Source organism: Hesperophylax consimilis, chromosome 4, assembly GCF_061612785.1.
Source record: "Hesperophylax consimilis isolate HC1 chromosome 4, BYU_Hcon_1.0, whole genome shotgun sequence".
In the NCBI taxonomy this organism is placed as follows: Eukaryota; Metazoa; Arthropoda; class Insecta; order Trichoptera; family Limnephilidae; genus Hesperophylax; species Hesperophylax consimilis.
In genome coordinates this window covers 15,905,827-15,929,935 of record NC_142839.1, presented here as the reverse complement: position 1 = coordinate 15,929,935, position 24,109 = coordinate 15,905,827, and the positions used below count along the sequence as shown (strand labels likewise).

Below are 24,109 nucleotides of genomic sequence, written 5' to 3'. Positions count from 1 at the left end.
AATGTAAAATGTTATTCTTTTCAGGTTTTTACCTTTGAATACTTGGAACCATATTCTAATGGAACTTGTACTCAATATGAAAACTGCCTTCACTGTCTGACAGACTCGGACTGCGGTTGGTGCGAGCTTACGGACAAGTGTATCTCTAGATCTGAAGATGAAACTCAAAATTGCTCAATGAATGGTGATTGGCGTTACCTAACGCTACAACCTTCTTCCTGCCCCAACTGCTCAAATTATATAAGTTGCTCGAGATGTGTGGCCAGTAATGGGTGTGAATGGTGGGCAGAAGATGCTCGCTGTGGCCGCAGGGGTCGAGTGATGGGAGCTGTCCAGCTGCACGAGGAATGCCCCCAGCCATGCCACACAAGAAATGATTGCTCCACCTGCTTGGATGAACGAGGAAGATGTGTATGGTGTGAAGCCACGCATCAATGCTTTAGTTTTAGTGTTTATACCAGTGAATATCAATTTGGCTTGTGCAGAGAGTGGCTCGACAGAACTGTATCCCCCAGTGCCCCTGTGAATGCCCTAGAAACCTCTCCGAGACACACTGATCAATGTAAATCCTGTTCGCAACATGCAAATTGTAGCTCCTGTCTTCAGTCTCTGAGCTGTGGTTGGTGCTATTCCAGAGAAAACCCCATCAAGGGTGCGTGCATGCAAGGAGACTTTGGAAGCTCGCACTCAGACTGCGGGGAACTCCTTAACATAACATCTGAAGAAGCTCAGTGGGCCTATGCTCAATGCCCCGATGTAGATGAATGTGGCTTGAATCTGCACGATTGCCATAAGGAAGCTATTTGTACAAACACTCACGGTTCATACAGCTGCAAATGTGTAAGAGGTTTTATAGGGGATGGTCGGACAAGTTGCACAAGAACTTGTTATAATAATTGCGCTCACGGATATTGTATTGGCTCTCCTGATTATGTTTGCCAATGTGATTTGGGGTGGACAGGAGCAGATTGTGCCAATAATTGCGGATGCAATAATCATTCCACATGCCATACAGATGTTGGCATTTGTGATGAATGTCAAGACTGGACAGAAGGGGAATTTTGTGATAAATGTAAAATAGGCAGCTATGGTAATGCTACGTCGAATCGCGGTTGCCGGCGGTGCGACTGTAATGGTCATGGTGATGACGATCTCGGGGTGTGTGATGTCCAAACAGGCGAATGCTTCTGTAGGGATAACACAGAAGGTCCAAATTGTGAAAAATGTAGTGGAGATTACTACGGAGATCCAAGACACGAAGGGAGGTGCTACTACCAGTGTGAGGCACGAGGAATGCTGACAGACGAAGTGGAGCAAGGACTGGGATCACACAAGGCGCACTCGGCTCCGTGGGGAGGTCCCCCTGTAAAGGAATGTCTCTGGATTATCTCTCCTGGCAATATCAGTAAAAGTGCTATCATTCAATTGACAATTAACTCCTCAAGATTGAATGTTTCATGCGGAGATAACGCTGTATATGTTTATGATGGGTTGCCAGATTTGGGAGGGGCGCAACAAAGTCAACTAATTGGAGTGTTCTGTAATGATGCTTCTCCGACAACAGTGGAGGCGCGTTCAGGCCATTTAACAGTCCACTATAAACAGGGGCCGATAGGACAGGGCTTTGAAGCAGTCTATAAGATACTGAGTTGTGAGAGTGGGTGCTCCTTGCCAAGAGTTTGTACTAATAATCAATGCATATGTCCCGATGGTTTGGCGGGATTAAATTGTGAAAAGGAACTTTGTCCGAGAAATTGTAGTGCAGCTATTAAACAAGGAACATGTGACAAAGGCTATGGCAGATGTTTGTGCTCTCCCGGGTGGGGAGGTCATGATTGCTCAGACAGGCTCCATCCTTACCAATTAGTATTCACTGAATTATTCAACTCACAAAATCTGGCTTACTCTTTAGACCACTTGAGAAAAACTCTACCTCGTTTTGGCCATTCTTTGGTAACTGATAAAAGAGGATCCCTTTGGATGTTTGGGGGATACTCGCTATCCCACGGCCCCTTGAATGATATCAGATTGTTTGACACAAGAAACAGCACGTGGATGCAAGTCACAGTTGAAGCCACCCCAGAAGCCAAAATGCCCGAGGGAAGATATTTCCACGCTGCAGAAATGATACATGTTCGTCAAGTGATTTACATTTATGGTGGATTAAGTGTCCAAGGAACAGATGCTCAAAATAAAACACTAGGAGATTTCTGGCAATTTAGTCTTAAGGATCAACGCTGGAATATCATTGCGGGAGGGGATCAACAGCCACCCACTTTGGCTGGGCACACACTCACCTTGCAAAAGAACCAGGAAGCTGAAAGTCTCGTCCTTATTGGTGGCTTTTCATTAGAACAAGGATTCTTACCAGACGTGTGGGAGTTTGACATAGAGAAGAACAAGTGGAATAAATTAGTCACAAAGGGCACTAAGCCAATAGGTATCTGTGGTCACACCACTGTGTACCACTCACCGACACAAAGTCTCTATGTATATGGAGGATTATTATATTCGGTCAACGGAACAATTATATCCAACAAACTCTTTGCACTCAATTACCAAACATTGGAGTGGAGTGAATTACCTACATTTGCCGAACTTAACAATCCGGGAGACGACTTACCCCGAGCCAGATTCCTTCACTCCGCAGTAACGACTGACGAATATATGATTGTTTTCGGTGGAAGAACCCATCCACACAATGCTACGGATGCGCTGTCAGCCTATGTTTATAACTGCAACCAGTGGATTCGCTTAGTCAAAGGTATGTTAAATTACATACATATTGAAAAGTGTTCAACAAAGATTATTTTAATTAGTTGACATATTATTTATACATGTTTCTCTGTTTAGATGTGGTCATTATCGGGGATCTCCCACCGCCCGTGTATGCTCATGCGATGACTCTGGATGCAGAGAGCGGAGTGCTTTACATAGTGGGTGGTTGGGCAGGGGCGGCCCGTTGTTCAGTGACAAGGGTGACTCTTCCGCCTGACCTATGTCGCCTCTGGAGCACTGGCAAGCACGCCTGCCGCCACCACATGGGCTGCAGCTTCTGCACCGTGTATCCCCTCGGGGGGCACAACTCCACTCACTGCCACTCCATCGGCCATGCGGAGCAGTGCAGCAGTCACAACGGGACGCTCATCACCAACAATGGGGCGGCGTGTGATGCCACGCTGGTGGCCAGTCGCTCTTGCTCAAACTTCACTACTTGTGGTGCCTGCCTGGCTTCCTGGCCGGCATATCCTGAATCCGAGTCTACCTGCCAATGGTGTTCTGCTTGTGGAAAAGGTTATAAACATAAATCTAATTTATCAATATTTGATATCCCTTCCTTTTTCCAGTTCCGATTATTTCATTATTTTTAATTCCAGGAGCCTGCATTCCTCGTGGTCAAGACTGTTCCAACAGTATCAAATGTGACACCTCATTGTCTACTATTACAGACTTGGATACTTGCCCTGAGAACAAGTGTGCCGCTACAGATTGCGAACACTGTCCAAAGGAAACCTGTATTTGGACAAGACAGGTTTTATTATCCAGTGAGTACATATTGTTTTTGTGTGGCAATATATTTTTGACTACAGTTTTGACCATTAAACATGTAAAACGCCTGTCATGGAAAACGAAAACAACCACATCTTTGTCATTAAAAATTTTTAATTCTTATTTAACGGGTCAATCCGCACCAAATCATCCAGGCCATGTCACCCACCATCTCAGATTTTGATGAAACTTTAAATTTTTAATCCTTCCATATAGATAAGAAAATATACCAAATTTTACCTTCCTACCTCAACTCGTTTTTTTTTTATGGGCAGTTGAAGTTTGGGCAAAATAAGCGTTTTTACATATTCCGAGCACTCCGGAAGAGCTTGTACCTTCAATGAAAAAAAATTGTATCTTTGTCATTTATAGTGCAAATGCAATGAAAATTTTCAATATTATCAAGAAAACTATGCTGATTGCAGAAAAAAATAAATAAACCCTTTACATTTATCTACTTGACTTTAAAAAATTACCAAAAGTAATATTTTAAGTAATTTTTGGGACGGAAAAGGTACTTTACAAAAAAGCAATATCTCGGGAAGGTACAGTGTTAATGAAGTAATTTTTTTTTTTATTCATATCTACAAATAGCATAGAATCACATACAAAAATAAAATTCATGGCATTTTACTTGCTTCAATAAATAAAATCCATTATAAACTTTTTTCAAACTTTTTGTAATTTTTTTTTTATTCTTATCTACAATAAACATAGTACAACCTAAAAAAATAAAACTCCTGGTATTTTGTGTGCTTCACAGTGTAGAAACGTTTTTAAAATAAGAAATCTTTATCATACAGAATTGTTCTAGGTTTTTTTAAATCTAGATACAAAAATAAATAAAATCCATTTTAAACTTTTTTCAAACTTTTTGTGATTTTTTTTATATCTATTTTTAGTTTGTAATTGAGCAAGTTATAGTTTAGGTATATAGCTAGTAATATAGGTTGAATGAATGGACTAATATCAAAGAAACAGTCCTAGAGACAAGTCACTACATGGAAATGATGTATCTGCAACAAGAACAAGACAGAACATGAAAATTACTATCTGCCTCATCACTAAGTTTGCAGGATACTACATGCTTTGTTTCCTCTGACATGCTTAGTTCTGAGTCAGCTTCAAAGCAGTGATCATCTATATAAATACAGTAGTTGTTTCATGTTATGGTGTACGTTGTTAAAATGTCTCTAATCGAAACAAGTTTAGTTAAATGTAGTGTGGGACAACATAATGGTACTGAATGTCACAAAAAAAGTTATACTAAGTCAGAGAAATTAACGAGTGTGGATTTGTTAAGTGAATTTGAAAAAAAGCTTATTCAACAAAGAACTTTTGTATCTACAGACTTGGTTTTCAACATTTGTGAGCACCACAGAATATTTAACTTAAATAAATATGAAACATTTCAAAAAGCTTGTTTTGACCCGTTCCAAAGCCACAAAAGGAAAATTACAAAAACTTTAAGAACAGTATCCTTGGAATTTTCAGAGAACATTAATACCATTCTAAAAGTAACTAATAAAGCAATCCCTGGACAAAAAATTTGTAATGCATGCAGAGCAAAAATTAGTAAGAGCCAAAACCTTAACAATGAAATTGAAGAGCTTAACACTTTTCAAGAAGACATAAGTGAAGTTGAAAATGTTTTAAACAAAGAAATTTTTTTACAAGAAATCAACACTTCTTTAACTGACATTGGAGAATCTCCATTTAAACTACATGCAATACCATCCCACAGTAAGTCTAGTTACGCTAAACGGAAGTTAGATTCTGCTTGTTCAACCTTAAAGAAAAAAGTAAGTAAAGTTTTAGAAAAAGAATTTTCCCCAGTAAAATGTGATGCAAAAATACCAAGATGTATTCAAGAAAAAGCTAATGACATGGACAGGCTTGTTGAGTTGGTTAAAAAAAAATTGGAAACACAAGTTACACGCCGTGAGAGAATTCAGCTTCTAACTCTCGCTCCAACTTCGTGGAGTAGAAAAAAGGTTGCTGAAGAATTCAGTGTTGGTGAATACTCAGTTCGTAAAGCACGAGAGCTACTAAATGAAAATGGTATCATTGCTTTACCTGATCCAAAAAAAGGAAAACCATTAGACCAAGGAACAGTTACTTTGGTTAAAAATTTCTACCAAAACGATGAATTTTCTCGTGTTATGCCAGGGAAAAAAGATAAAGTTAGCATAACCAAAAATGTTTATGAACAAAAAAGACTATTGCTTTGTAACCTGAATGAACTTTATGCTACCTTCAAGTTTGAATACCCTGCTTCAAAAATTGGGATTTCGAAATTTTGTTGGTTGCGTCCCAAATGGTGTGTGCCAGTAGGTTCTCCAGGCTCTCATTCTGTCTGCGTTTGTGCAATTCATCAAAATGTAGTGTTGCTTCTTAATGCTTGTGACAGTGAAGAAACGTACAATGATTTAATGGACTACTTAGTGTGCTCAAAGAACAATAGAGACTGTATGCTTCGACATTGCGATAAGTGTTCAACATCTAGTGAAAATCTTAAGAAATATTTGTTAGAAAAATTTGAAGAATGGGACCAAGAAGATGAAATTACATACAGTGCATGGGTAACTACTGATAGAACACAGCAGGTTTCAGTTACAGTTCCCTTTCATGAATATGTAGAACATCTTGTGAAGAGTCTTGTAAAACTTCTTCCTCATTCTTTTATAACAAAGTCTCAATCAAAATATCTCAAAGAGTCCCTAAAAGCACAGCTTCAGATAAATGAAGCTGTTGTGTTATTAGACTTCAGTGAAAACTTCTCCTATGTTATCCAGAATGAAGTCCAGGGTTACCACTGGACGCAAGACAGTTGTTCACTCCACCCAGTGGTAATTTACACTTGTGAAGAGCCTGGCAAAGATCTCACAGTGTCAAGCTTGTGTGTAATTTCAGATGACTTGGAACATGATGTAAGTTTCGTTTACGAAACTCAAAAAATTGTTGCTCAATTTTTAAATCAAAAATTTCCCCAAATTCAAAGTGTTCATTATTTTACTGATGGTTGCGCAGCGCAATATAAAAACTGCAAAAACTTTTTAAATCTGTGTCACCATCAAAAAGACTTCAACTTGAAAGCATGTTGGTCGTTTTTTGCTACGAGTCATGGGAAATCTCCCTGTGATGGAATAGGTGGAACAGTAAAACGTCTTCTAACTAGAGAAAGTTTGCAACTTGGCCCTGGCAACACTATCACAACTGTAGACAAAACTTTTAAGTTTTGTCAGTCGAGAGTAGAAAATATATATTTTTACTTGCTGAGAAAAGAAAGCTTATTCACTTGCAGGCAACAATTACAGCAGCGTTTTTCACAAGCTAAAACAATACCAGGCACTCGAGGTTTCCACTGCTTTGTTCCTCTGTCTGAAAATGAAGTTGGCACAAAAAGGATAAGTTCAGATTCAGATTATGCTTTGATTTTTAACTTCAGTGGGGAACGAAATCGCTCTGAGCAACTAAGTATGGTACAAATTTGTACAAACTCTTATGTAGCTTGCGTATATGACAACCATTGGTTTTTTGGACTTGTGGTTTCCAAAGATGAAGACGAGTGTGATGTATCAATCAAGTTTATGCATCCTTTTGGCCCAGCTCCATCCTTTTACTGGCCACATCAAAAAGAAGATATTTGTTTTGTTCCACTACAAAATATTTTTAATATCGTTGACCCTCCCACAACAAAAGGTTCAGGAAGAGCTTACTACTTTCTTGAAAAAGACGTTCATCATGCTGATCAAAAGTTCAACCATCTTATGGGTCAGATCAAGAATAAAAGTAAAAAATGAACTTGAACATTTATTTGTAAACAATATTATTGTAATGTACTTTCATTTAACCTAATCCTACATTGCCTGTTTTATTTTTATTGTATTTGTTTTTTAAAGAGTTAACTTTGTATTGAAAAGAGTTAAAAAGTTGATCTTGTTATAAAATATTGCTATGGTGTATGCATTCAGGGTAAGGAACAAGGTACATTATTTTGTTGGTGCCTTAAGCTTACATTGCAAGCTTACCAGCATGTTGTAAAGGACCGAATAAGTTTGACTTTTTTTATTTGCAAATACAGTATCTAGATTTTAAAAAACTTGGAACAATTCTGTATGATTAAGATTTCTCATTTTAAAAACGTTTCTACACTGTGAAGCACACAAAATACCAGGAGTTTTATTTTTTTAGGTTGTACTATGTTTATTGTAGATAAGAATAAAAAAAAAATTACAAAAAGTTTGAAAAAAGTTTATAATGGATTTTATTTATTGAAGCAAGTAAAATGCCATGAATTTTATTTTTGTATGTGATTCTATGCTATTTGTAGATATGAATAAAAAAAAAAATTACTTCATTAACACTGTACCTTCCCGAGATATTGCTTTTTTGTAAAGTACCTTTTCCGTCCCAAAAATTACTTAAAAAATTACTTTTGGTAATTTTTTAAAGTCAAGTAGATAAATGTAAAGGGTTTATTTATTTTTTTCTGCAATCAGCATAGTTTTCTTGATAATATTGAAAATTTTCATTGCATTTGCACTATAAATGACAAAGATACAATTTTTTTTCATTGAAGGTACAAGCTCTTCCGGAGTGCTCGGAATATGTAAAAACGCTTATTTTGCCCAAACTTCAACTGCCCATAAAAAAAAAACGAGTTGAGGTAGGAAGGTAAAATTTGGTATATTTTCTTAATTTATTTATTTATTTATTTATTTGTTAAGACATACACAGTACAATAGGATACAGTTAGAATTTTTTTAGTTATTACATAGTTGTAGTACCTATTACGTATGTCCATAAAATGTCATTACGTAATTTCGCCTGGGATTGTTATAAAAGGAAGGAAGTGTGTGGATAGATAATAATAAATGAATTGAAAATAAGAATTATAATAAGCTCACGAATTGTAATTGACTGTTAATACATAGGAGTTTTGAAAAATGATGTGAAAATATTTTTGAAATTTGTCATGCTAAGAAATTTAATAAGTTAGTTTTGTATGTTAGAAAGGAATCATGAAAGATGTCTAAATGTAGTAATTTTTCGTAATGGGTGTATGTTGTGATTGCGCGAGTAATTACTGAGTTGTTTGCTGCATTGGTATTGTTGGCTTCAATATGAAATAGTGTAGTGTGCCTGGTACGCCTCGTTGTATATTATTATTATTATCTATATGGAAGGATTAAAAATTTAAAGTTTCATCAAAATCTGAGATGGTGGGTGACAAATCCAAAATTTTCTGGATGATTTGGTGCGGATTGACCCTAACGTAATATTTTTTTAGGTGAATTTACTCCAAAAGTCATCTCTAACTCTGCAATATATGACTGGGCGTGCATTCCAAAAGATGGACTCGGCAGGGGCAGTCAAAAACTGAGGGAAATAGATATCTGTCCCCAAAAGTGTCACACATTCAAGGACTGCAGGACATGTCTGCGAGCAGAGGGGGCGGAGGGGGGCACACACGAGTGCCACTGGGCCACGCACCTGCAGGCCTGCGTGGCCCCCTCCTACCAGGGAGTCATGTGTGCAGGAGGGGTGTGTGGCCTAGTTCTTCAGTCCCAAGAGGCGGAGCAATGCCCCTCGCCGTGTGAGAGCTTCAGCCAATGCGCCGACTGCTTGCGCCACGCTCACTGTGGCTGGTGCTCCCACCAGGGACAGGGTAGTTGGGAGGGAGAAGGTCTATGTACACAGGGCTCTCTAGACAGTCCTGCGGAGCACCCCCTTCACTCCACCTGCCGAGCTCTTTACGAGGAACGCAACAATGTTGAACTGAGTGAAAACGACACTGTTTCGTGGCATTACGTTCGCTGCCCGCCTGAGAATGAATGTGCCAACGGCCATCACAGTTGTGACCCAGTTTCAGAGCGTTGTGAAGACCTTCCGCTTGGTTACGAGTGTGTCTGTGGGCCTGGTTATCGCGCCGCTGGGGGATCATGTGTGCCCGTTTGTACCCAGGGCTGCGTGAGGGGAGCTTGTGTGCGCCCCGATGTGTGTGATTGTGACTTTGGATATGTAGGCGCTAATTGCAGCATACAATGTCAATGTAACGGACATGCCAAATGTGAAGGGCCAGATAAACTGAACCAGTGCTTGGAATGTCATAACAACACCATGGTAGGAATGGGTCTCCGTCAAATTTACATGAAAATATTAAGAGTCCCTCGTTGAACATAATAGCAATGTTTTAATTTGTTTATTACAGGGAGCGCAGTGTGAAAAGTGTAAACCTCTGTTTGTGGGGGATCCCACTGATAATGGACAATGTATTCCATGCCTAACCTACTGCCACGGCCACAGCTCTATTTGCCTGAGTGACTCGGCCGATGTTCCCCCCATTACACCGGACATGACCGTGGTGCAGTTGGAGAATTACCTGGGCGAGGGCCCCATGTCCAAAGCCAAATGTCTCAAGTGTGCTAATAGCACTGACGGCTTGAGGTGTGACAAATGCATCGATGGCAACTTCAGGGGTTCTGAAGACTTCAGAGATCCGTGTCGACCGTATGTACATAATATATCAAACCCTAATCAGTCTTTCTACATTATATTTTACTAGCTACAACTGACTTTCAATTCTCTTATTGAACAATGTTGAAAAAAGGTATAGCATCTGTTTCATTTTTTGACAGTTAAATGAGTACTTTAAAACTTGCAATGGAAATGACAAAGCGAACTGAAAATATTTCTGTATACTAAGAAATTCTGGACAAATTTAATGTTAAACTCGCTATTCCAGAATTTTTTCTTCAGCATCCAGACTTCTGCTTTATAATTCATATGATTTATTTCACATATAAAATCGATTTTGTTGTATCACAGATGCGAATGCCACGGACACGGTGATATCTGTGACCCAGTGACCGGTGAGAAGTGCAACTGCGGGAACAACACGGAGAGCGACGCCACATGCCAAACATCCAGCTCCAGCAAGAACTCGGCCCAGGAGTGCTGGCGCTACCAGTGCGTCAAATGCAAGGACTCCTACATGGGCGACCCCAAGAATGGACACCAATGTTATAAGATGATGACGGCTGACAACAAAATGTGTTTCGATGCTAAACTTGTTGGTAAGTGTACTCAATTTTCAATATTCCCCTAAATTATTTTTTTGTATGCATTGTTTTAAATAATATTTGGTTTTTTCAGATGAGTGCAAAGTACGACCCCGCATGCTGAATCCAGGACACACAGTATTCTTCGTTGTCATCCCTAGATTTATGAACGTAGATATTCGAGTTATTATAGATGTTACCCAAGGAGCTCTCGATATATTCATGAGCCCCAACGACAGTTCGTTTGTAGTTTCTGTAAATTCTAGTTCAGGCGAACATCACGTAGACCTCGACCCCGCTCTGTTCCGAAATGATCCTCAGATCACTGAACCTTTCTTCTTAAACAGGTCTAATTTTGATAAGCTTTATAAATCAAAGTCGTTTTTCCAGAAAGTAGAGTACACATTAATATCGCACGAAGCTGAAGGTTTAAGCACGTACATCACAGTCGATAAGAAGAATACTTTACTTTGGGTGAAAGGATTAAAGAATCGTCTGGTGTTGACTCTTCCTCAGGCCGTTCACGATTTGGGATACACTAAATTTTATTTGGTTTTGAAAGCTTTGGAAAGCGAAGACGGAATAACTAAACCCAGCAAAGGCATGGTTTTCTTCAGACAAGATCAGCTTCATATCGATCTGTTTGTTTTCTTTTCCGTGTTCTTTTCTTGTTTCTTCCTGTTCCTGGCGGCGTGCGTGGTGGCGTGGAAAGCCAAGCAGGCGGCTGACGTAAGGCGGGCGCGGCGTCGACACGTGGTGGAGATGCTGCACATGGCCAAGCGACCTTTTGCTTCTGTCACGCTGCTGCTGGCGCCCTTGAGCCCCGGGGCGCAGCGAAAGAAGGCGTGGGCGCGTTCAGTGAACGTGAGCACGGAGGCGCGACCCGTAGCGCTGGAGCCCACTGCGGACGGGCTGGCGGCCGTGGCGTCAGTACTGGTGCGGCTGCCCGGGGGGCGCTCCGCCCCGGCACGCCTGGCACTTGCCTCCTCCCTGGTGCTCCTGGCGCGCACTCTTCCCTCTTCCGGCCGCACCTTCCTACGCCGGGCCCCTCCTTCCTAGACTCTTATCTTTATTGGTGTTTGTAAATAGCTATGTTTTATTTGTTAGACCATGACAAAGCTGATTACATATATATAGTGTGTATATTGTATTATGAAGGCAATAACTTTTAGGGTTGTACATAATCTTTTATTCGCCGACCAGTCGATGAGGGAAATTAAAATAAATAATATTAACTTTTACTTCATAACTGAATCTACTTTCCAATGCTCAATTTTTTGTAATGTTTTAAAGTTTGGAGCCTTTTTAGAATGTTCAATTAACACATTGTTTGCGGGCATTTTGTCAAACCACATTTGCATGGATAATTTTTTCATTTAAAATATTTAGCTGTGACTTTTTTATCTTATATTGAATACTTTATGAAAATTTAGACATCACCCGCAAACAATGTGCTAAGTACATAATCACTATTCATAACATTTCTTTAATGGTTTCAATCAGTTTATTTATTAATCAATTTTTAAAGCAAGCTCTGAAAATTAGATCATTTTCGTGTATGTATCTCCTTTCAACCTAAACTTGGTTCAAATAATATGTGATCTCATCACTTCTATTAATCAACATTCCATTAACAATGTGACTACTTTCTGTCTTATATCAACCATCCAACTTCTGACATACATGTAATGATTGGATATGTATGTATTATAATCTCAAATTCTTTCAACTTACAAAATTATTATTTTTTATTTATTAAAGGAAAAAGTACCTACATGTAAGTAAAAATGTTTACAATTTACAATGACAATATTTAATACTACTCTTCCAGAGAAGCATTAGCTTGTGGTTGTAAATGAATATGTACCATCAATATATGTAGCAGACATTAGATTTGTCACAAACTGTTTCATATGTATTTTTGACGTAGAATTGATTATCTATATTTAACAATATCAGTGCATTTCATTTGTAATAAGTAAGCAGCTCTCTTTGCACTTACTGATGAATTATTTGGTACTTTTAGAAATTCAGTTTGTATTGTAATATATATATATATTACGATTGTATCGGGAACAAGATTTTAAAGGTAGATAATAAAATCAGTATGTGCCAACAGTTAAGAAGTAGTTTATATGTGTTTACACATAATATGATATGCGTAGGGACTTGTATTACTGGCTATTATTGACTTTGAATTGTGCATTCCGAAACCTATTGATATTATTATGTATATTTTCTTATTTATTTTCGTAAAATGTGCTATACCACTCATTATAAAATAGTTGTAAATACAAAATACATAACTTTATTTGTTTAACATTTGCCATTTTAACAATGTTTTTGGATTGTGAGCTATTTTAAACAATCTTATAAAGTACGTATTCAAGATAAGTGTTGTGCGACGTACCCAGATTTTGTATTAAACGTATAATATGTAGTGTTAATTTGAAGCAATCTCAGGTGAGTGAATCTAGGATGTGAAGGCTAAGTGGTAAGACGATAAAAACACAGATACCAAGTATTAATCATTGTAATAATATGTTCCCAATTATGGTTAGGGGTAATATAAGAATTTCTCAAGAATAACAAAGATTCAACTCAATAAAGAAACTGATAGAATAGTAATGAGTGCTTAGAGGTACCGTCCAGAAAACACTGATGAAGTCCAACCTTATTTCAACTAACAAAGTTTAGGGTGAGGGTGTTTTTATATAATGCATTATATTTATATTTACTATTTATTTTCTCTCCAACTTTAAAAACAATCTATTTATCAAGAGTTTTTTAAAGCTGGAAGGTCAAATACTGATTTCCAAATCCCAGATTGTTATAATACAGTACTCTCTCAGTAATCCGCCACTCAATTTGCCGTTAGTTTTACTAGTTGAAAGCACAAAATCAATAATTCACTAGTATTCGTATGCCAAATTCAGTAGTCCGCCGCGTGTAGACTCAAGTGCCGAGCTTTGTTCATCGATGGGTTGTTATCTTGCTCTTACACACTCGGTTACTATATCACCTTCTAACTTGCTCTCGCTGACCATTTAACCAGTCGCCGCGTGCCTATACTCAAGCGCCAAGCTTTGTTAACCGATGGGTTGTGTTATCTTGCTCTTACACACTCGGTTACTATATCACCTTCTAACTTGCTCTCGCTGACCATTTAACCAGTCGCCGCGTGCCTAGACTCAAGCGCCAATCTTTGTTAACCGATGGGTTGTGTTATCTTGCTCTTACACACTCGGTTACTATATCACCTTCTAACTTGCTCTCGCTGACCATTTAACCAGTCGCCGCGTGCCTAGACTCAAGCGCCAATCTTTGTTAACCGATGGGTTGTGTTATCTTGCTCTTACACACTCGGTTACTATATCACCTTCTAACTTGCTCTCGCTGACCATTTAACCAGTCGCCGCGTGCCTAGACTCAAGCGCCAAGCTTTGTTAACTGATGGGTTGTGTTATCTTGCTCTTACACACTCGGTTACTATATCACCTTCTAACTTGCTCTCGCTGACCATTTAACCAGTCGCCGCGTGCCTAGACTCAAGCGCCAATCTTTGTTAACCGATGGGTTGTGTTATCTTGCTCTTACACACTCGGTTACTATATCACCTTCTAACTTGCTCTCGCTGACCATTTAACCAGTCGCCGCGTGCCTAGACTCAAGCGCCAATCTTTGTTAACCGATGGGTTGTGTTATCTTGCTCTTACACACTCGGTTACTATATCACCTTCTAACTTGCTCTCGCTGACCATGTAACCAGTCGCCGCGTGCCTAGACTCAAGCGCCAATCTTTGTTAACCGATGGGTTGTGTTATCTTGCTCTTACACACTCGGTTACTATATCACCTTCTAACTTGCTCTCGCTGACCATTTAACCAGTCGCCGCGTGCCTAGACTCAAGCGCCAATCTTTGTTAACCGATGGGTTGTGTTATCTTGCTCTTACACACTCGGTTACTATATCACCTTCTAACTTGCTCTCGCTGACCATTTAACCAGTCGCCGCGTGCCTAGACTCAAGCGCCAATCTTTGTTAACCGATGGGTTGTGTTATCTTGCTCTTACACACTCGGTTACTATATCACCATCTAACTTGCTCTCGCTGACCATTTAACCAGTCGCCGCGTGCCTAGACTCAAGCGCCAATCTTTGTTAACCGATGGGTTGTGTTATCTTGCTCTTACACACTCGGTTACTATATCACCATCTAACTTGCTCTCGCTGACCATTTAACCAGTCGCCGCGTGCCTAGACTCAAGCGCCAATCTTTGTTAACCGATGAGTTGTGTTATCTTGCTCTTACACACTCGGTTACTATACTGCCGTCTAACTTGCTCTCGCTGACCATTTAACCAGTCGTCAGGGTTGATTAGAATATTTCAGTTAGTCTTCTTTGTATTCTAGCAACTGTTGCATGTTTTTTTGTTAATTTTGTTTGTCCACTTTTTGCTTGAATAAGTTTACAAAATGTAGTCTTTTCGCAAGTCATTCACCTTAACTTTAAACCAAAAAATGTAAATTTTAAGAAAGATTGATAATATTTTGTATTTATGCACTATAATCCGCCGCATTGACTAATTGGACACATGCCCTTGTTTTTAGGTTGGCGGATTAGTGAGAGTTCTGTATATATTTATTAAGGTCTACTGAAAGACTTTATATAAGTAGACTTTTATATAAGTAGACTAAATCGAGTGAATCGTTCCAATAAAAATACTGCTTGCAGAACGTTTTTTGCACAAGGCAGGAAAAGACGAGAACTGGAGTTCTAAATACACATTCCATTTTATTAATTCATTAACTTCAGTTTTCTATTATTTTGTAATAAATACCCATTTTACGTGTTTTTTATCTCTGGAAATGTTACCTTATTAAGTACCTGATGTTTTTTGTTACAATTTTAATAGAATGAGGTCAAGAGTTGGTTTAAAACTGTTAGGCCACACAATAATGAATAATAATTGTTTTTCGTTTGGTCATTAATCTGCATTTGTGAAGCAATGGAAAAAACTAGTCACATTTAATATTTCTCCCAATCCGTGCAGGTTTATATGTTTATTGAATCTGTGTTATAAAGTTTTCCAAGACATCAGAAATAAACTTATTTTGTGGGAAAACCTTATAACTGAAATGAATATTATTTTTTTGTTAACTATGTATGTAAAAGCCCAATGGGCGTATAAATAAATAACTGAGATTATTTTGGTCATTTGCATTTCAGTCTTCAAGGGACTGTAAAAACAAAACTTCTTAAGCATGGAAATTTCTTACGTGGGAACTTTATAAGTGGGTTTCACTGTAATATATCATTATTAATTTTACATAAATTATTACACCACTCTTTAGGTACCTATCACGCTCTTTTGAGAATTTTACACTAAACTTATTTTAGAGTTTACTCAGCAAATCATTTTATATTATGTAAACAATATCTTTTTATCGCTTCTGTTTAAAACTTCTTTTGTATTAGTTTTCTTGGTACTCATTGAACATTACTTCTTATTTCTAATTATTTGAAATATTTTCCATTGCTTCAGTCATGTTCAATTGAATGAAAAACTACTTCCTTTTTGGCATAATTATATCCATATTTTTTGTGAAATTAATGTTCTGAAACCTTTAGCAAACAAAATTATTTATGTAGATCAAATATTTTTATGTGTGTGAATTATTTCTTCAAATTAATTGGCAACCATTGTTTAACTTTAAGCATGTCTGTGATTCAAATATAGGCAAAATAAATTTACAAGTTATGTGATTGATTAATGATTGATAATCTGATATTTTATATTTACATGACAGCTAACTTTGCAGTATTACTTATGACTCAAAATTTCTTCTTATGAATTTTAATCATGTTCATATAATATTATTATTATGTATATTATTGTAATTTTATTGAAAAATAGAGTATTGTATTTCATGTTGACTAAATTGGTATTTTATTTACTAAAACTAGTCCAACAAAAGACAGGTGATTTCCGAAACAGAGATACAGAAATTAAAATTGAATATATTTCAGTGTAAGTCCAATACCGTGGAAGATCTATTTGTAAATGTTCAGGAGGGACAAAAACTATCTAGGGATATAAGCGCTCTTGCTTGCTTATGTATTGGGGATGATTCATTTGCGGTATTGACTGTAACCGAGTAAAATCAGTCTATTGGTCAATTTCAAAATTTAAAAGCGTCAATCAATGCGGCATGTGCTGTTCAACTGAAATCACTAAAAAAACTTTTTGAAACATTTTCTTTTACAACCTTATCATTCTTAGTCCCAACTGCTCCCAACCGTCTGGAGCCAGTGAGACTATGGCATCCCCAAATGCGGTATGTTGTGAGGCTGAAGGTAATGGGGAGGGGGAGGAGATGGGGAAGTACCTGGCTATTCAGATCTGGTCACCAAACAGGCTAAAGCCAAATAAAATTTACTTGCGCACGCCGGAATTTGAACCCGCTACCTCCAGCTTGCTAGTTGAGAGCCTTACCCCTCGAACAGGGAGGCCGTCAAAACATCTTTTGAAATTATTTGCTCAGTTGCGGTATTGAACTTTCGTAGACGATATCCTTAATTTTATACTAACTCCACAGAAGAGACCCTGAGTTGTTTATTTCCCTCAGGGGATATGTCATTTTTGGGGATGCTGTATGTAGGGAAGAGATATGAATACTATAAACCCACATTAAAATGAAGATTTTGCTTTAAGAAATACATTTATTCATTTGTTTGGCAATCTTAAACAATTATTAATAACTAGTTGTCAAAAGAAAATTAGCAAATATAAGACGACACTACTAATAATTTTTAGTGAAAATTGTTTTAAAACACCTGAAAAGAGTGTTGTCCTATGTAAACCAATAGGAGTTGGGAAAAATCACATAGTTGATGCACTTACTTCATATTACTAAAATTTAATAAAACTATGGATAAACTCGTTGAATTCTGCCTCATGCTTAATCTGGGCCGACCACGAGCCAAACGGTACCATTAGACACCAAGGCCCTAGGTAGTAGGTAGTAGATAGATATACGTATAAATTTTCGTGTGGACAAAAATAAATTTCGAATTACTAATTAGAAAACCATTTTGTATTAAAAAAAATTTTGTATTAAAAAAAAACTACTGTGGATAGTAGGTAGTAGATAATACGTAATAGGTAGAAGATGGTAAGTATTAGGTAAAAGATTGGTGATCACTGTAATCAATAATATTTTTGTGAAAAATAATCTCAAAGGTGATGTGTTAAGTTAAGTATTAAGTATCAGCGCCTTGGAAATGTAGCACCCGGAACGAATTGCACCAATTGTGCCCGCGCAGGGCCGGCCCTGCTCTTAATTCGCAACACAATTAATAAATAGCACTTGGTTTCAACTTAATTACTATAAGAAACAACTATTTATTTTGTGGGAGATGGTAAAAGATGCATTAAAGTTCCATTTCTTCAAATTTAAGTTTAAATGTTAGGAAATATGCATAAATTATGAAAATAACCCAAATTAAAAAAACCTATTTCATCACCGTTTATTTAAACCCCCGACTTAAATAGTTATTTCCATTAGTAATTAAGAGCCTTTGCTTGAGGCGGAATTCAACAACTTTACCAAACTACGGTGCATTCAGTCGTTTTAACACTGATTATTCCTTTTGAGTCAGTAAATGGTTTTTGATAATTTGCAACAACTCTTTCTTAACGGTGTCTGATACTAGAGATCGAGCCCTCGGTGTAACTTTAGTCACTAGAGTGTCGATGCTTATGGAAGCTCCTTCGCTGTCTTTCACGACATCGCGGCAGAGCAATCTCACTTGGTCCCTCCAGCCACACTCTAAAAGTCGACGGCGTAACAGTTCTTTGAACCTGAAATATCAAACCATCATTCAAAGGAATTTTTAAAATGTATGAACAACAATAATAATAAAATTAACCGTTATTTGTGGCATAGTATACAACAATTTACCTTTCTCTATCTCCAGTTAATATAATACGTTGATTTGCGATAGTATTCAAAGCCATTGTCGTTTTATAAAATAAAAATAAACGAACTGTGCAGCACAAATGTAGTTTTATTTATAAAAATCTCTACTATTTTTGACAGTTTGCGGCAAATTTTGACAGAACCTGTGTAGCATAGATTAGTAAGTAAAAAAATTGAAACAGAATAACAGAAGACTGTTTTTTTCGTCTATGGTTATTTGTGATGCATTAAGAACCTAAAAATCCAAATTCGTGACTAAAGTTCATCATACACGGTGGGCCAGGGGCATATAACTTTGGTCTGACCTTAAAACCCGTTTGAAACCGTCAAGCCCCACTCCGTTTTCTCATTAAAAAAATGTTGTTGCTGAAAGTTCAGATCTCATTGGCTTAGAGTTTGAGATATCGCTTTTTACTCTCGCTATGCGATAAGGAGGTCTCGTGTAACGGAAAGAGAAAGACTAGGGCACACGCTCAATGATAGTTGTCAAACATCGTAAATTAATACGTAATATCATCTCGTATCAAATGTTGCTTACTAAAGTTCTTCGCGATAAAAAAATACTCTTTAAAAGAGCTCCTTGCGAATGTTTTCTTGGCATATGCATATACCCCACCAACGACTAAAGAAAATCCCCTCTTTTTTATTCAATGACCTCCTAAACGTTAAATGTTATTCACTGTATCCGGAAACTCGTAGTACAAGCGGGAAACTGAAAAATATACACCACATGAAGAACCCAAATAAACATAAAAAATTTTGATATGAGCATTTTCACCAAAAAAAAACAAAAAACATATATTTTTCGGCTATTTCAGAGTTGTTTTTTTTCGTTATTCGATGTGGTGACGCCAAAGTGACAGATAAAAATTATTGTTAGCATAGGTAGGTAGTCATACTCACAATATGTAGCGATGTTCCGATTTCCAATTCAAAAACACAAACACGTCACAAAAATTGTTCAAAATGTTCACCGTTAACTTCCAAGCACAGTTGGGTCCGTCTGATGGTTGATTCTTGCACTCTTTGAATCATGTCTGGGTTAATTTTTACCTCGTCGAAGTCATTGATGATACGTAGTTTTAAAGTATCAACATACAGGAAAGACTTTCTCTTTTATGAAGTACCACAAAAAAATTCCATTGGAGTCAGATCAGGTGACCTCGCTGGCCATGCGGTAGGTCCAGCATATCCTATCCAGCGGCCCTGAAACTCTTCATCGAGGAATTTTTGAACTTGTAGCCCAAGGTGAGGCGGAGCACCGCCTTGCTGAAACCACATATTGCTTATGGTTATTAGAGTAATGTCTCCAAGAAGTACCTGCAGGTCGTTCTGCAAGAAATGCAAGTAAAGTTGTGAAGACAACGTTGCTTGTAGAAAACATGGCCCCAGCACCCTGTAGTATTCTGCATAGACCGCTATTGGTGCCGTTGGGCCAACGTTGACGCCAATATCCTTTGATTTGTGCAAGAAAAACCGACCATTGTCGGGTTGGCCGGTCTACGTTGGCGTCCAACGAGTGCAGCGGCCAATATACACTAAGTGGTCCTGCACACGTTCTAGCGCATTGGCCCAATGCGTTGGCCCAACGTGCACTGGCACAGCATAATAATTATGTCACATTCTACCACTTTCTAGCTAAACTACTCAATGACTCAGAACGAAGTACACGAGAAATTCTATCTATGACATCTATGCAATCTTACGTCAAGTCAAGAGAGATGATTTTGACATAAACATAAACAAGCAATTGTAGGAACATGGTAGGAATATTATACAACCCATGACCCATACAACAAATGGATACTTTTAAAGTAGTTAATGTTAGGGTATTGTTCTGTGAATGATAATCCTTTGAAACATTTGTATGCATTTCCAGTAGACGTGAATTAATAATAAAAAAATTGACATTAAATTTTAAACTAGAGACAATAACATTTATAAACCATGGATCTAGCCAACAGTAAGTATGAATTAAATCAATGTTATTATTGAATGTTACTAATTGTTAAGCATTTGATGGTGTTGGGAGAATCTCAGAATGAAAGAGATAGGCTACAAATAGTGCCATGTACCAGACTTATGTATTAATTTCACAGTCTGTCTGCAGTTGAGTACTATCAATCTGAACATAACTTCTGAGAAGCCTTGGCCAAATGAGGATGCCCTAAGCTTCTCAGTTATTCCTAGTATTGCAATTGAGGGCTTAATCACTTGTAATTATTTTTTTTCTTTTCATTTTCATTTTATAGTAATAAAGGTAAATCAGAAGGTTTTATTCAAAAATATTTCGTAAAATCCGTGTCCAACGATTCCGAATATTTCATTTTTTTCAATTATATTACAATACAAAGCTATGTTTATTGCAGTAATATGATTTGAAACATAATAATTAAAATTGAAAAATGGAAAAAAATTTCAATTACCATTCTTTACACGAACACACAAACCAATTTATGGTATCTAACATATTTATATGTTCGAAATCTGTGTGCAAAAAGGAAAAAAAAATACCAATGCAAAATATATGGTAAGTATATTGGAAGTAAAATTAATTTCAGTTCAAAAATAACATATTTTCATCTACGATTAATCATCTGGATCCTCGTAAATCACAAAAGATCTAATCGATTGAAAACATAACATGACATGCCATGAAAGAACACCATTTTTTTTTAAATTTTCAACCGGAGATTAACATAATTAGAAGTTACCATAAGTAATTATCAACAATTAGGTTATATAAAATAATATAAAACGAAAATGCAAGACATATAAGCAATGCAAAAAAAAATAACAAGTTCTAAGCTGTTAATGTAATTAACACCACTCTAATTGAGAATAACTCGTGTTTGGGGAGGGATTAGTCTGCTATTCTCATAGATGTATATTTTTTCAGATATTGAAGAAAGCCAGCCATTATGTGAAAATGTATCAGTTATGCCGTCTTTTGTAAGTGACCCGGAAGATGTTTTTCGGTGTGGAAAATGCAAAGAGACCTTCCAAACTCTAATAGAGTTTTTTTCTCATAAGAGGGAGCATATCACAGCAGACACTGAAAATATGGCTTCCCAGATAATGATAAGAAATGAAAATGAAAAATCGATTAGTTTTGCTCAGCCATCTAATCAAATATGGATATGGAATTCAGCCAATGCCGTAACAGAATGCCAAAAAGTAACAGTTTCTTCTTCAGATGAGATGAATAGAGAGGAAGCAGTTCCTTGCATCAGAACTCTCCGGTATATCCAGCCAGTTGAGCCTCAGGAGTTTATTGAAGAAGCAAATGTTGTAACAACTCTCCCCTGTTCCGAGCAGCCTTCTAGTGGAACACCTGGTGAACTAACCTGTTCTGTGTGCCAGGGAGTTTTCAAGAAACAGTTTGACTTGTATCTGCACTTCCGATCTCACACTGGAGAGAAACCTTTCCAGTGCATTGTGTGTGGACGAACCTTCTCCCATAAATCTAACCTGAAGAAGCACATGGCAACGCACCGAGTGTGGCCCGATGGCCTCAGTAAAACCCTCCCCTCTCCCGCGCACCAGGGAGTGGGAAGTAACCTTGGATACTGTTGTCCTTATTGCCAAAAGCGCCTGAACACTTATGTTACCTTAAAAGTTCATCTTAAAGAACACGGACACCAAAAGGTATACAAATGTATACAGAATAAATGCTTGGCAATGTTTGTAGATCTTGATTCGTTAATATCTCATATTAATATCAATCACCCAGTTACAGAATACCACTGCCACATATGTTCACTAAAATTTTTATCCCTCAGTGAAATTTCCAACCATCATAAGAACCATCATCCGAGCTCTTCCAAAAGCAACCAGGTTACAAAACACACCTGTATGTATTGCAATGTGAGTTTTAAGAAGCACGATAGATTGGCGCATCACCTGGCTACAGCGAGTCACATCAATACCTGCTCTCATTGCAACAAGACATTTGTAAGTGAGCGAGCTTTACGGCGTCATCTAGTGTTGCACGATGACTCTAAAAACTTGAGGTGTGGTATTTGTGGTTTGAACTTTAAGACCAAAAGCTATCTCTTATCGCACATGCTGACCCATAGCAAAGAAAAGAACTTTATGTGCATTATCTGCAATGTCAAATTCACAAGGAAAGATATCCTGATGCGTCATATCAAAATACACCAACCAAATAAGAAAAAGCCTTGCCCTTTTAGATCTCACCTCGGTTGTACGATGGAATTCACGAGAACTGACAAATTAAATCAGCATGTTAAAACTCACACGGAGAAATTGGGTTCTAAGAGAAAAACCAAAAGTACCAATAAACCCGTTGAAACTAGTGAACATTCTACTATAGAAATTATTATAGTTCCCCTACCGGATGCACAGGGCTCTGATCAACTGGAGTCGTCGGGTCAGAATGCAGAACCACCACAATAATCATATTTTGTAGTTGGTTGGGAAAGAGAAGCAGAGATCGTCCGCAGATAAGTTGACAACTTAAAAATAACTGCTACAACTGGTTTCAGAAGGGCGGAAGCTACCAGAAGAATCGGCAAAATCAAAAATATTTGAGGGAGGCCTATGAAGAATATGTATTTAAAAAAAAATTATTTAAGAAACAAAGTTATACATGTAAATTAATTTTACATTTAATGGTGAATATAAAATAAACCAGTAAAGTTCCATTTAAATTATTTTTTGTTATAGTTACAGATTAGGGTGCAAGTATGTATATAGTAAAAGTTATAAGACTACGTAGTGTATTTAAATAATAATCTAGAAATAAATTTTTTAATTTAAGTACATCTCGAGGTTACTTTGATTTTGAACGTTTTAAGGGTAAAGTGGAAAATATCAATATCTCTTAGGGTATCGTAACATTTACAGATACATCCAAGCAAAGGTCCAAATATGGTATTCGATCTGGAATCTGCAATGAAATGCAATCCTTTGTAATAGAGCTGTTGAGTCAATAAGTCAGTTAGGCAGTTCACAATGTTATAGAGAATCAGTACGTCAACATTTTTTCTGCGTTTGTAAAGAGTAATGGGGTTACACTGATGACTTTCAAAAAATTTGTTTGAATACATACTTTCAATTCCGTTAATACATACACCAAGCTTAGTATGTATTGAGGATTCCAAATGACGGATGCAAATTCGAGATGAGATCTTACATTTGCCATCCATAGTAGTTCAAGTATAAAAGGTTTATAGAATTGTTTTAAAATTTACATAAAATGAAGTCCATTTTAGTTAATTTTACCCATAAACATGTATATTAAATATATTCAGTGGTAGGTATATGTATTTTATTATATATTACAGTGTTTTGTTCTGATAAATAATACTTTTTGCAAATTAAATGATGAATTTCTAAAACAATGGTTATGTTTATAGTATTAATACCTATCCCATTTAATTTTTAACATAAACATTATATTCTTATCAGTTTACACTGTATTTAACAAGTATTTTTTTATCTAACTCTACCTAACTGTTTTCACCGCATGCGAAACACAGATTCTTATCG

The 24,109-nt window shown here is 37.2% G+C and overlaps 3 protein-coding genes across 3 annotated transcripts in view; 2 read left to right on the top strand and 1 right to left on the bottom strand.

The window, feature by feature from the left end:
• Positions 1-16,243, top strand: part of Megf8 (multiple EGF like domains 8) — a 39,709-nt gene extending 23,466 nt beyond the window's left edge. Inside the window, exons 14-20 of the mRNA XM_089651421.1 lie at positions 25-2,764; positions 2,854-3,294; positions 3,378-3,545; positions 8,843-9,675; positions 9,764-10,062; positions 10,381-10,628; positions 10,708-16,243. Coding sequence (XP_089507547.1) covers positions 25-2,764; positions 2,854-3,294; positions 3,378-3,545; positions 8,843-9,675; positions 9,764-10,062; positions 10,381-10,628; positions 10,708-11,672 — 5,694 coding nt within the window. The 3' untranslated portion in view covers positions 11,673-16,243. The remainder of the gene's footprint in view (positions 1-24; positions 2,765-2,853; positions 3,295-3,377; positions 3,546-8,842; positions 9,676-9,763; positions 10,063-10,380; positions 10,629-10,707) is intronic.
• A 989-nt stretch (positions 16,244-17,232) lies between these two features.
• Positions 17,233-18,748, bottom strand: LOC149424290 (transcription and mRNA export factor ENY2-like). The gene is made up of 2 exons (XM_089651419.1): positions 18,578-18,748; positions 17,233-18,477 (listed from the first exon to the last, which is right to left on the bottom strand). The coding sequence occupies exons 1-2, from the start codon at positions 18,631-18,633 to the stop codon at positions 18,258-18,260; spliced, it is 276 nt and encodes a 91-aa protein (XP_089507545.1). The 5' UTR covers positions 18,634-18,748; the 3' UTR covers positions 17,233-18,257.
• A 1,573-nt stretch (positions 18,749-20,321) lies between these two features.
• Positions 20,322-23,893, top strand: LOC149424289 (uncharacterized). The gene is made up of 2 exons (XM_089631262.1): positions 20,322-20,558; positions 21,495-23,893. The coding sequence occupies exons 1-2, from the start codon at positions 20,543-20,545 to the stop codon at positions 23,012-23,014; spliced, it is 1,536 nt and encodes a 511-aa protein (XP_089487388.1). The 5' UTR covers positions 20,322-20,542; the 3' UTR covers positions 23,015-23,893.
• Positions 23,894-24,109: the final 216 nt, after the last annotated feature.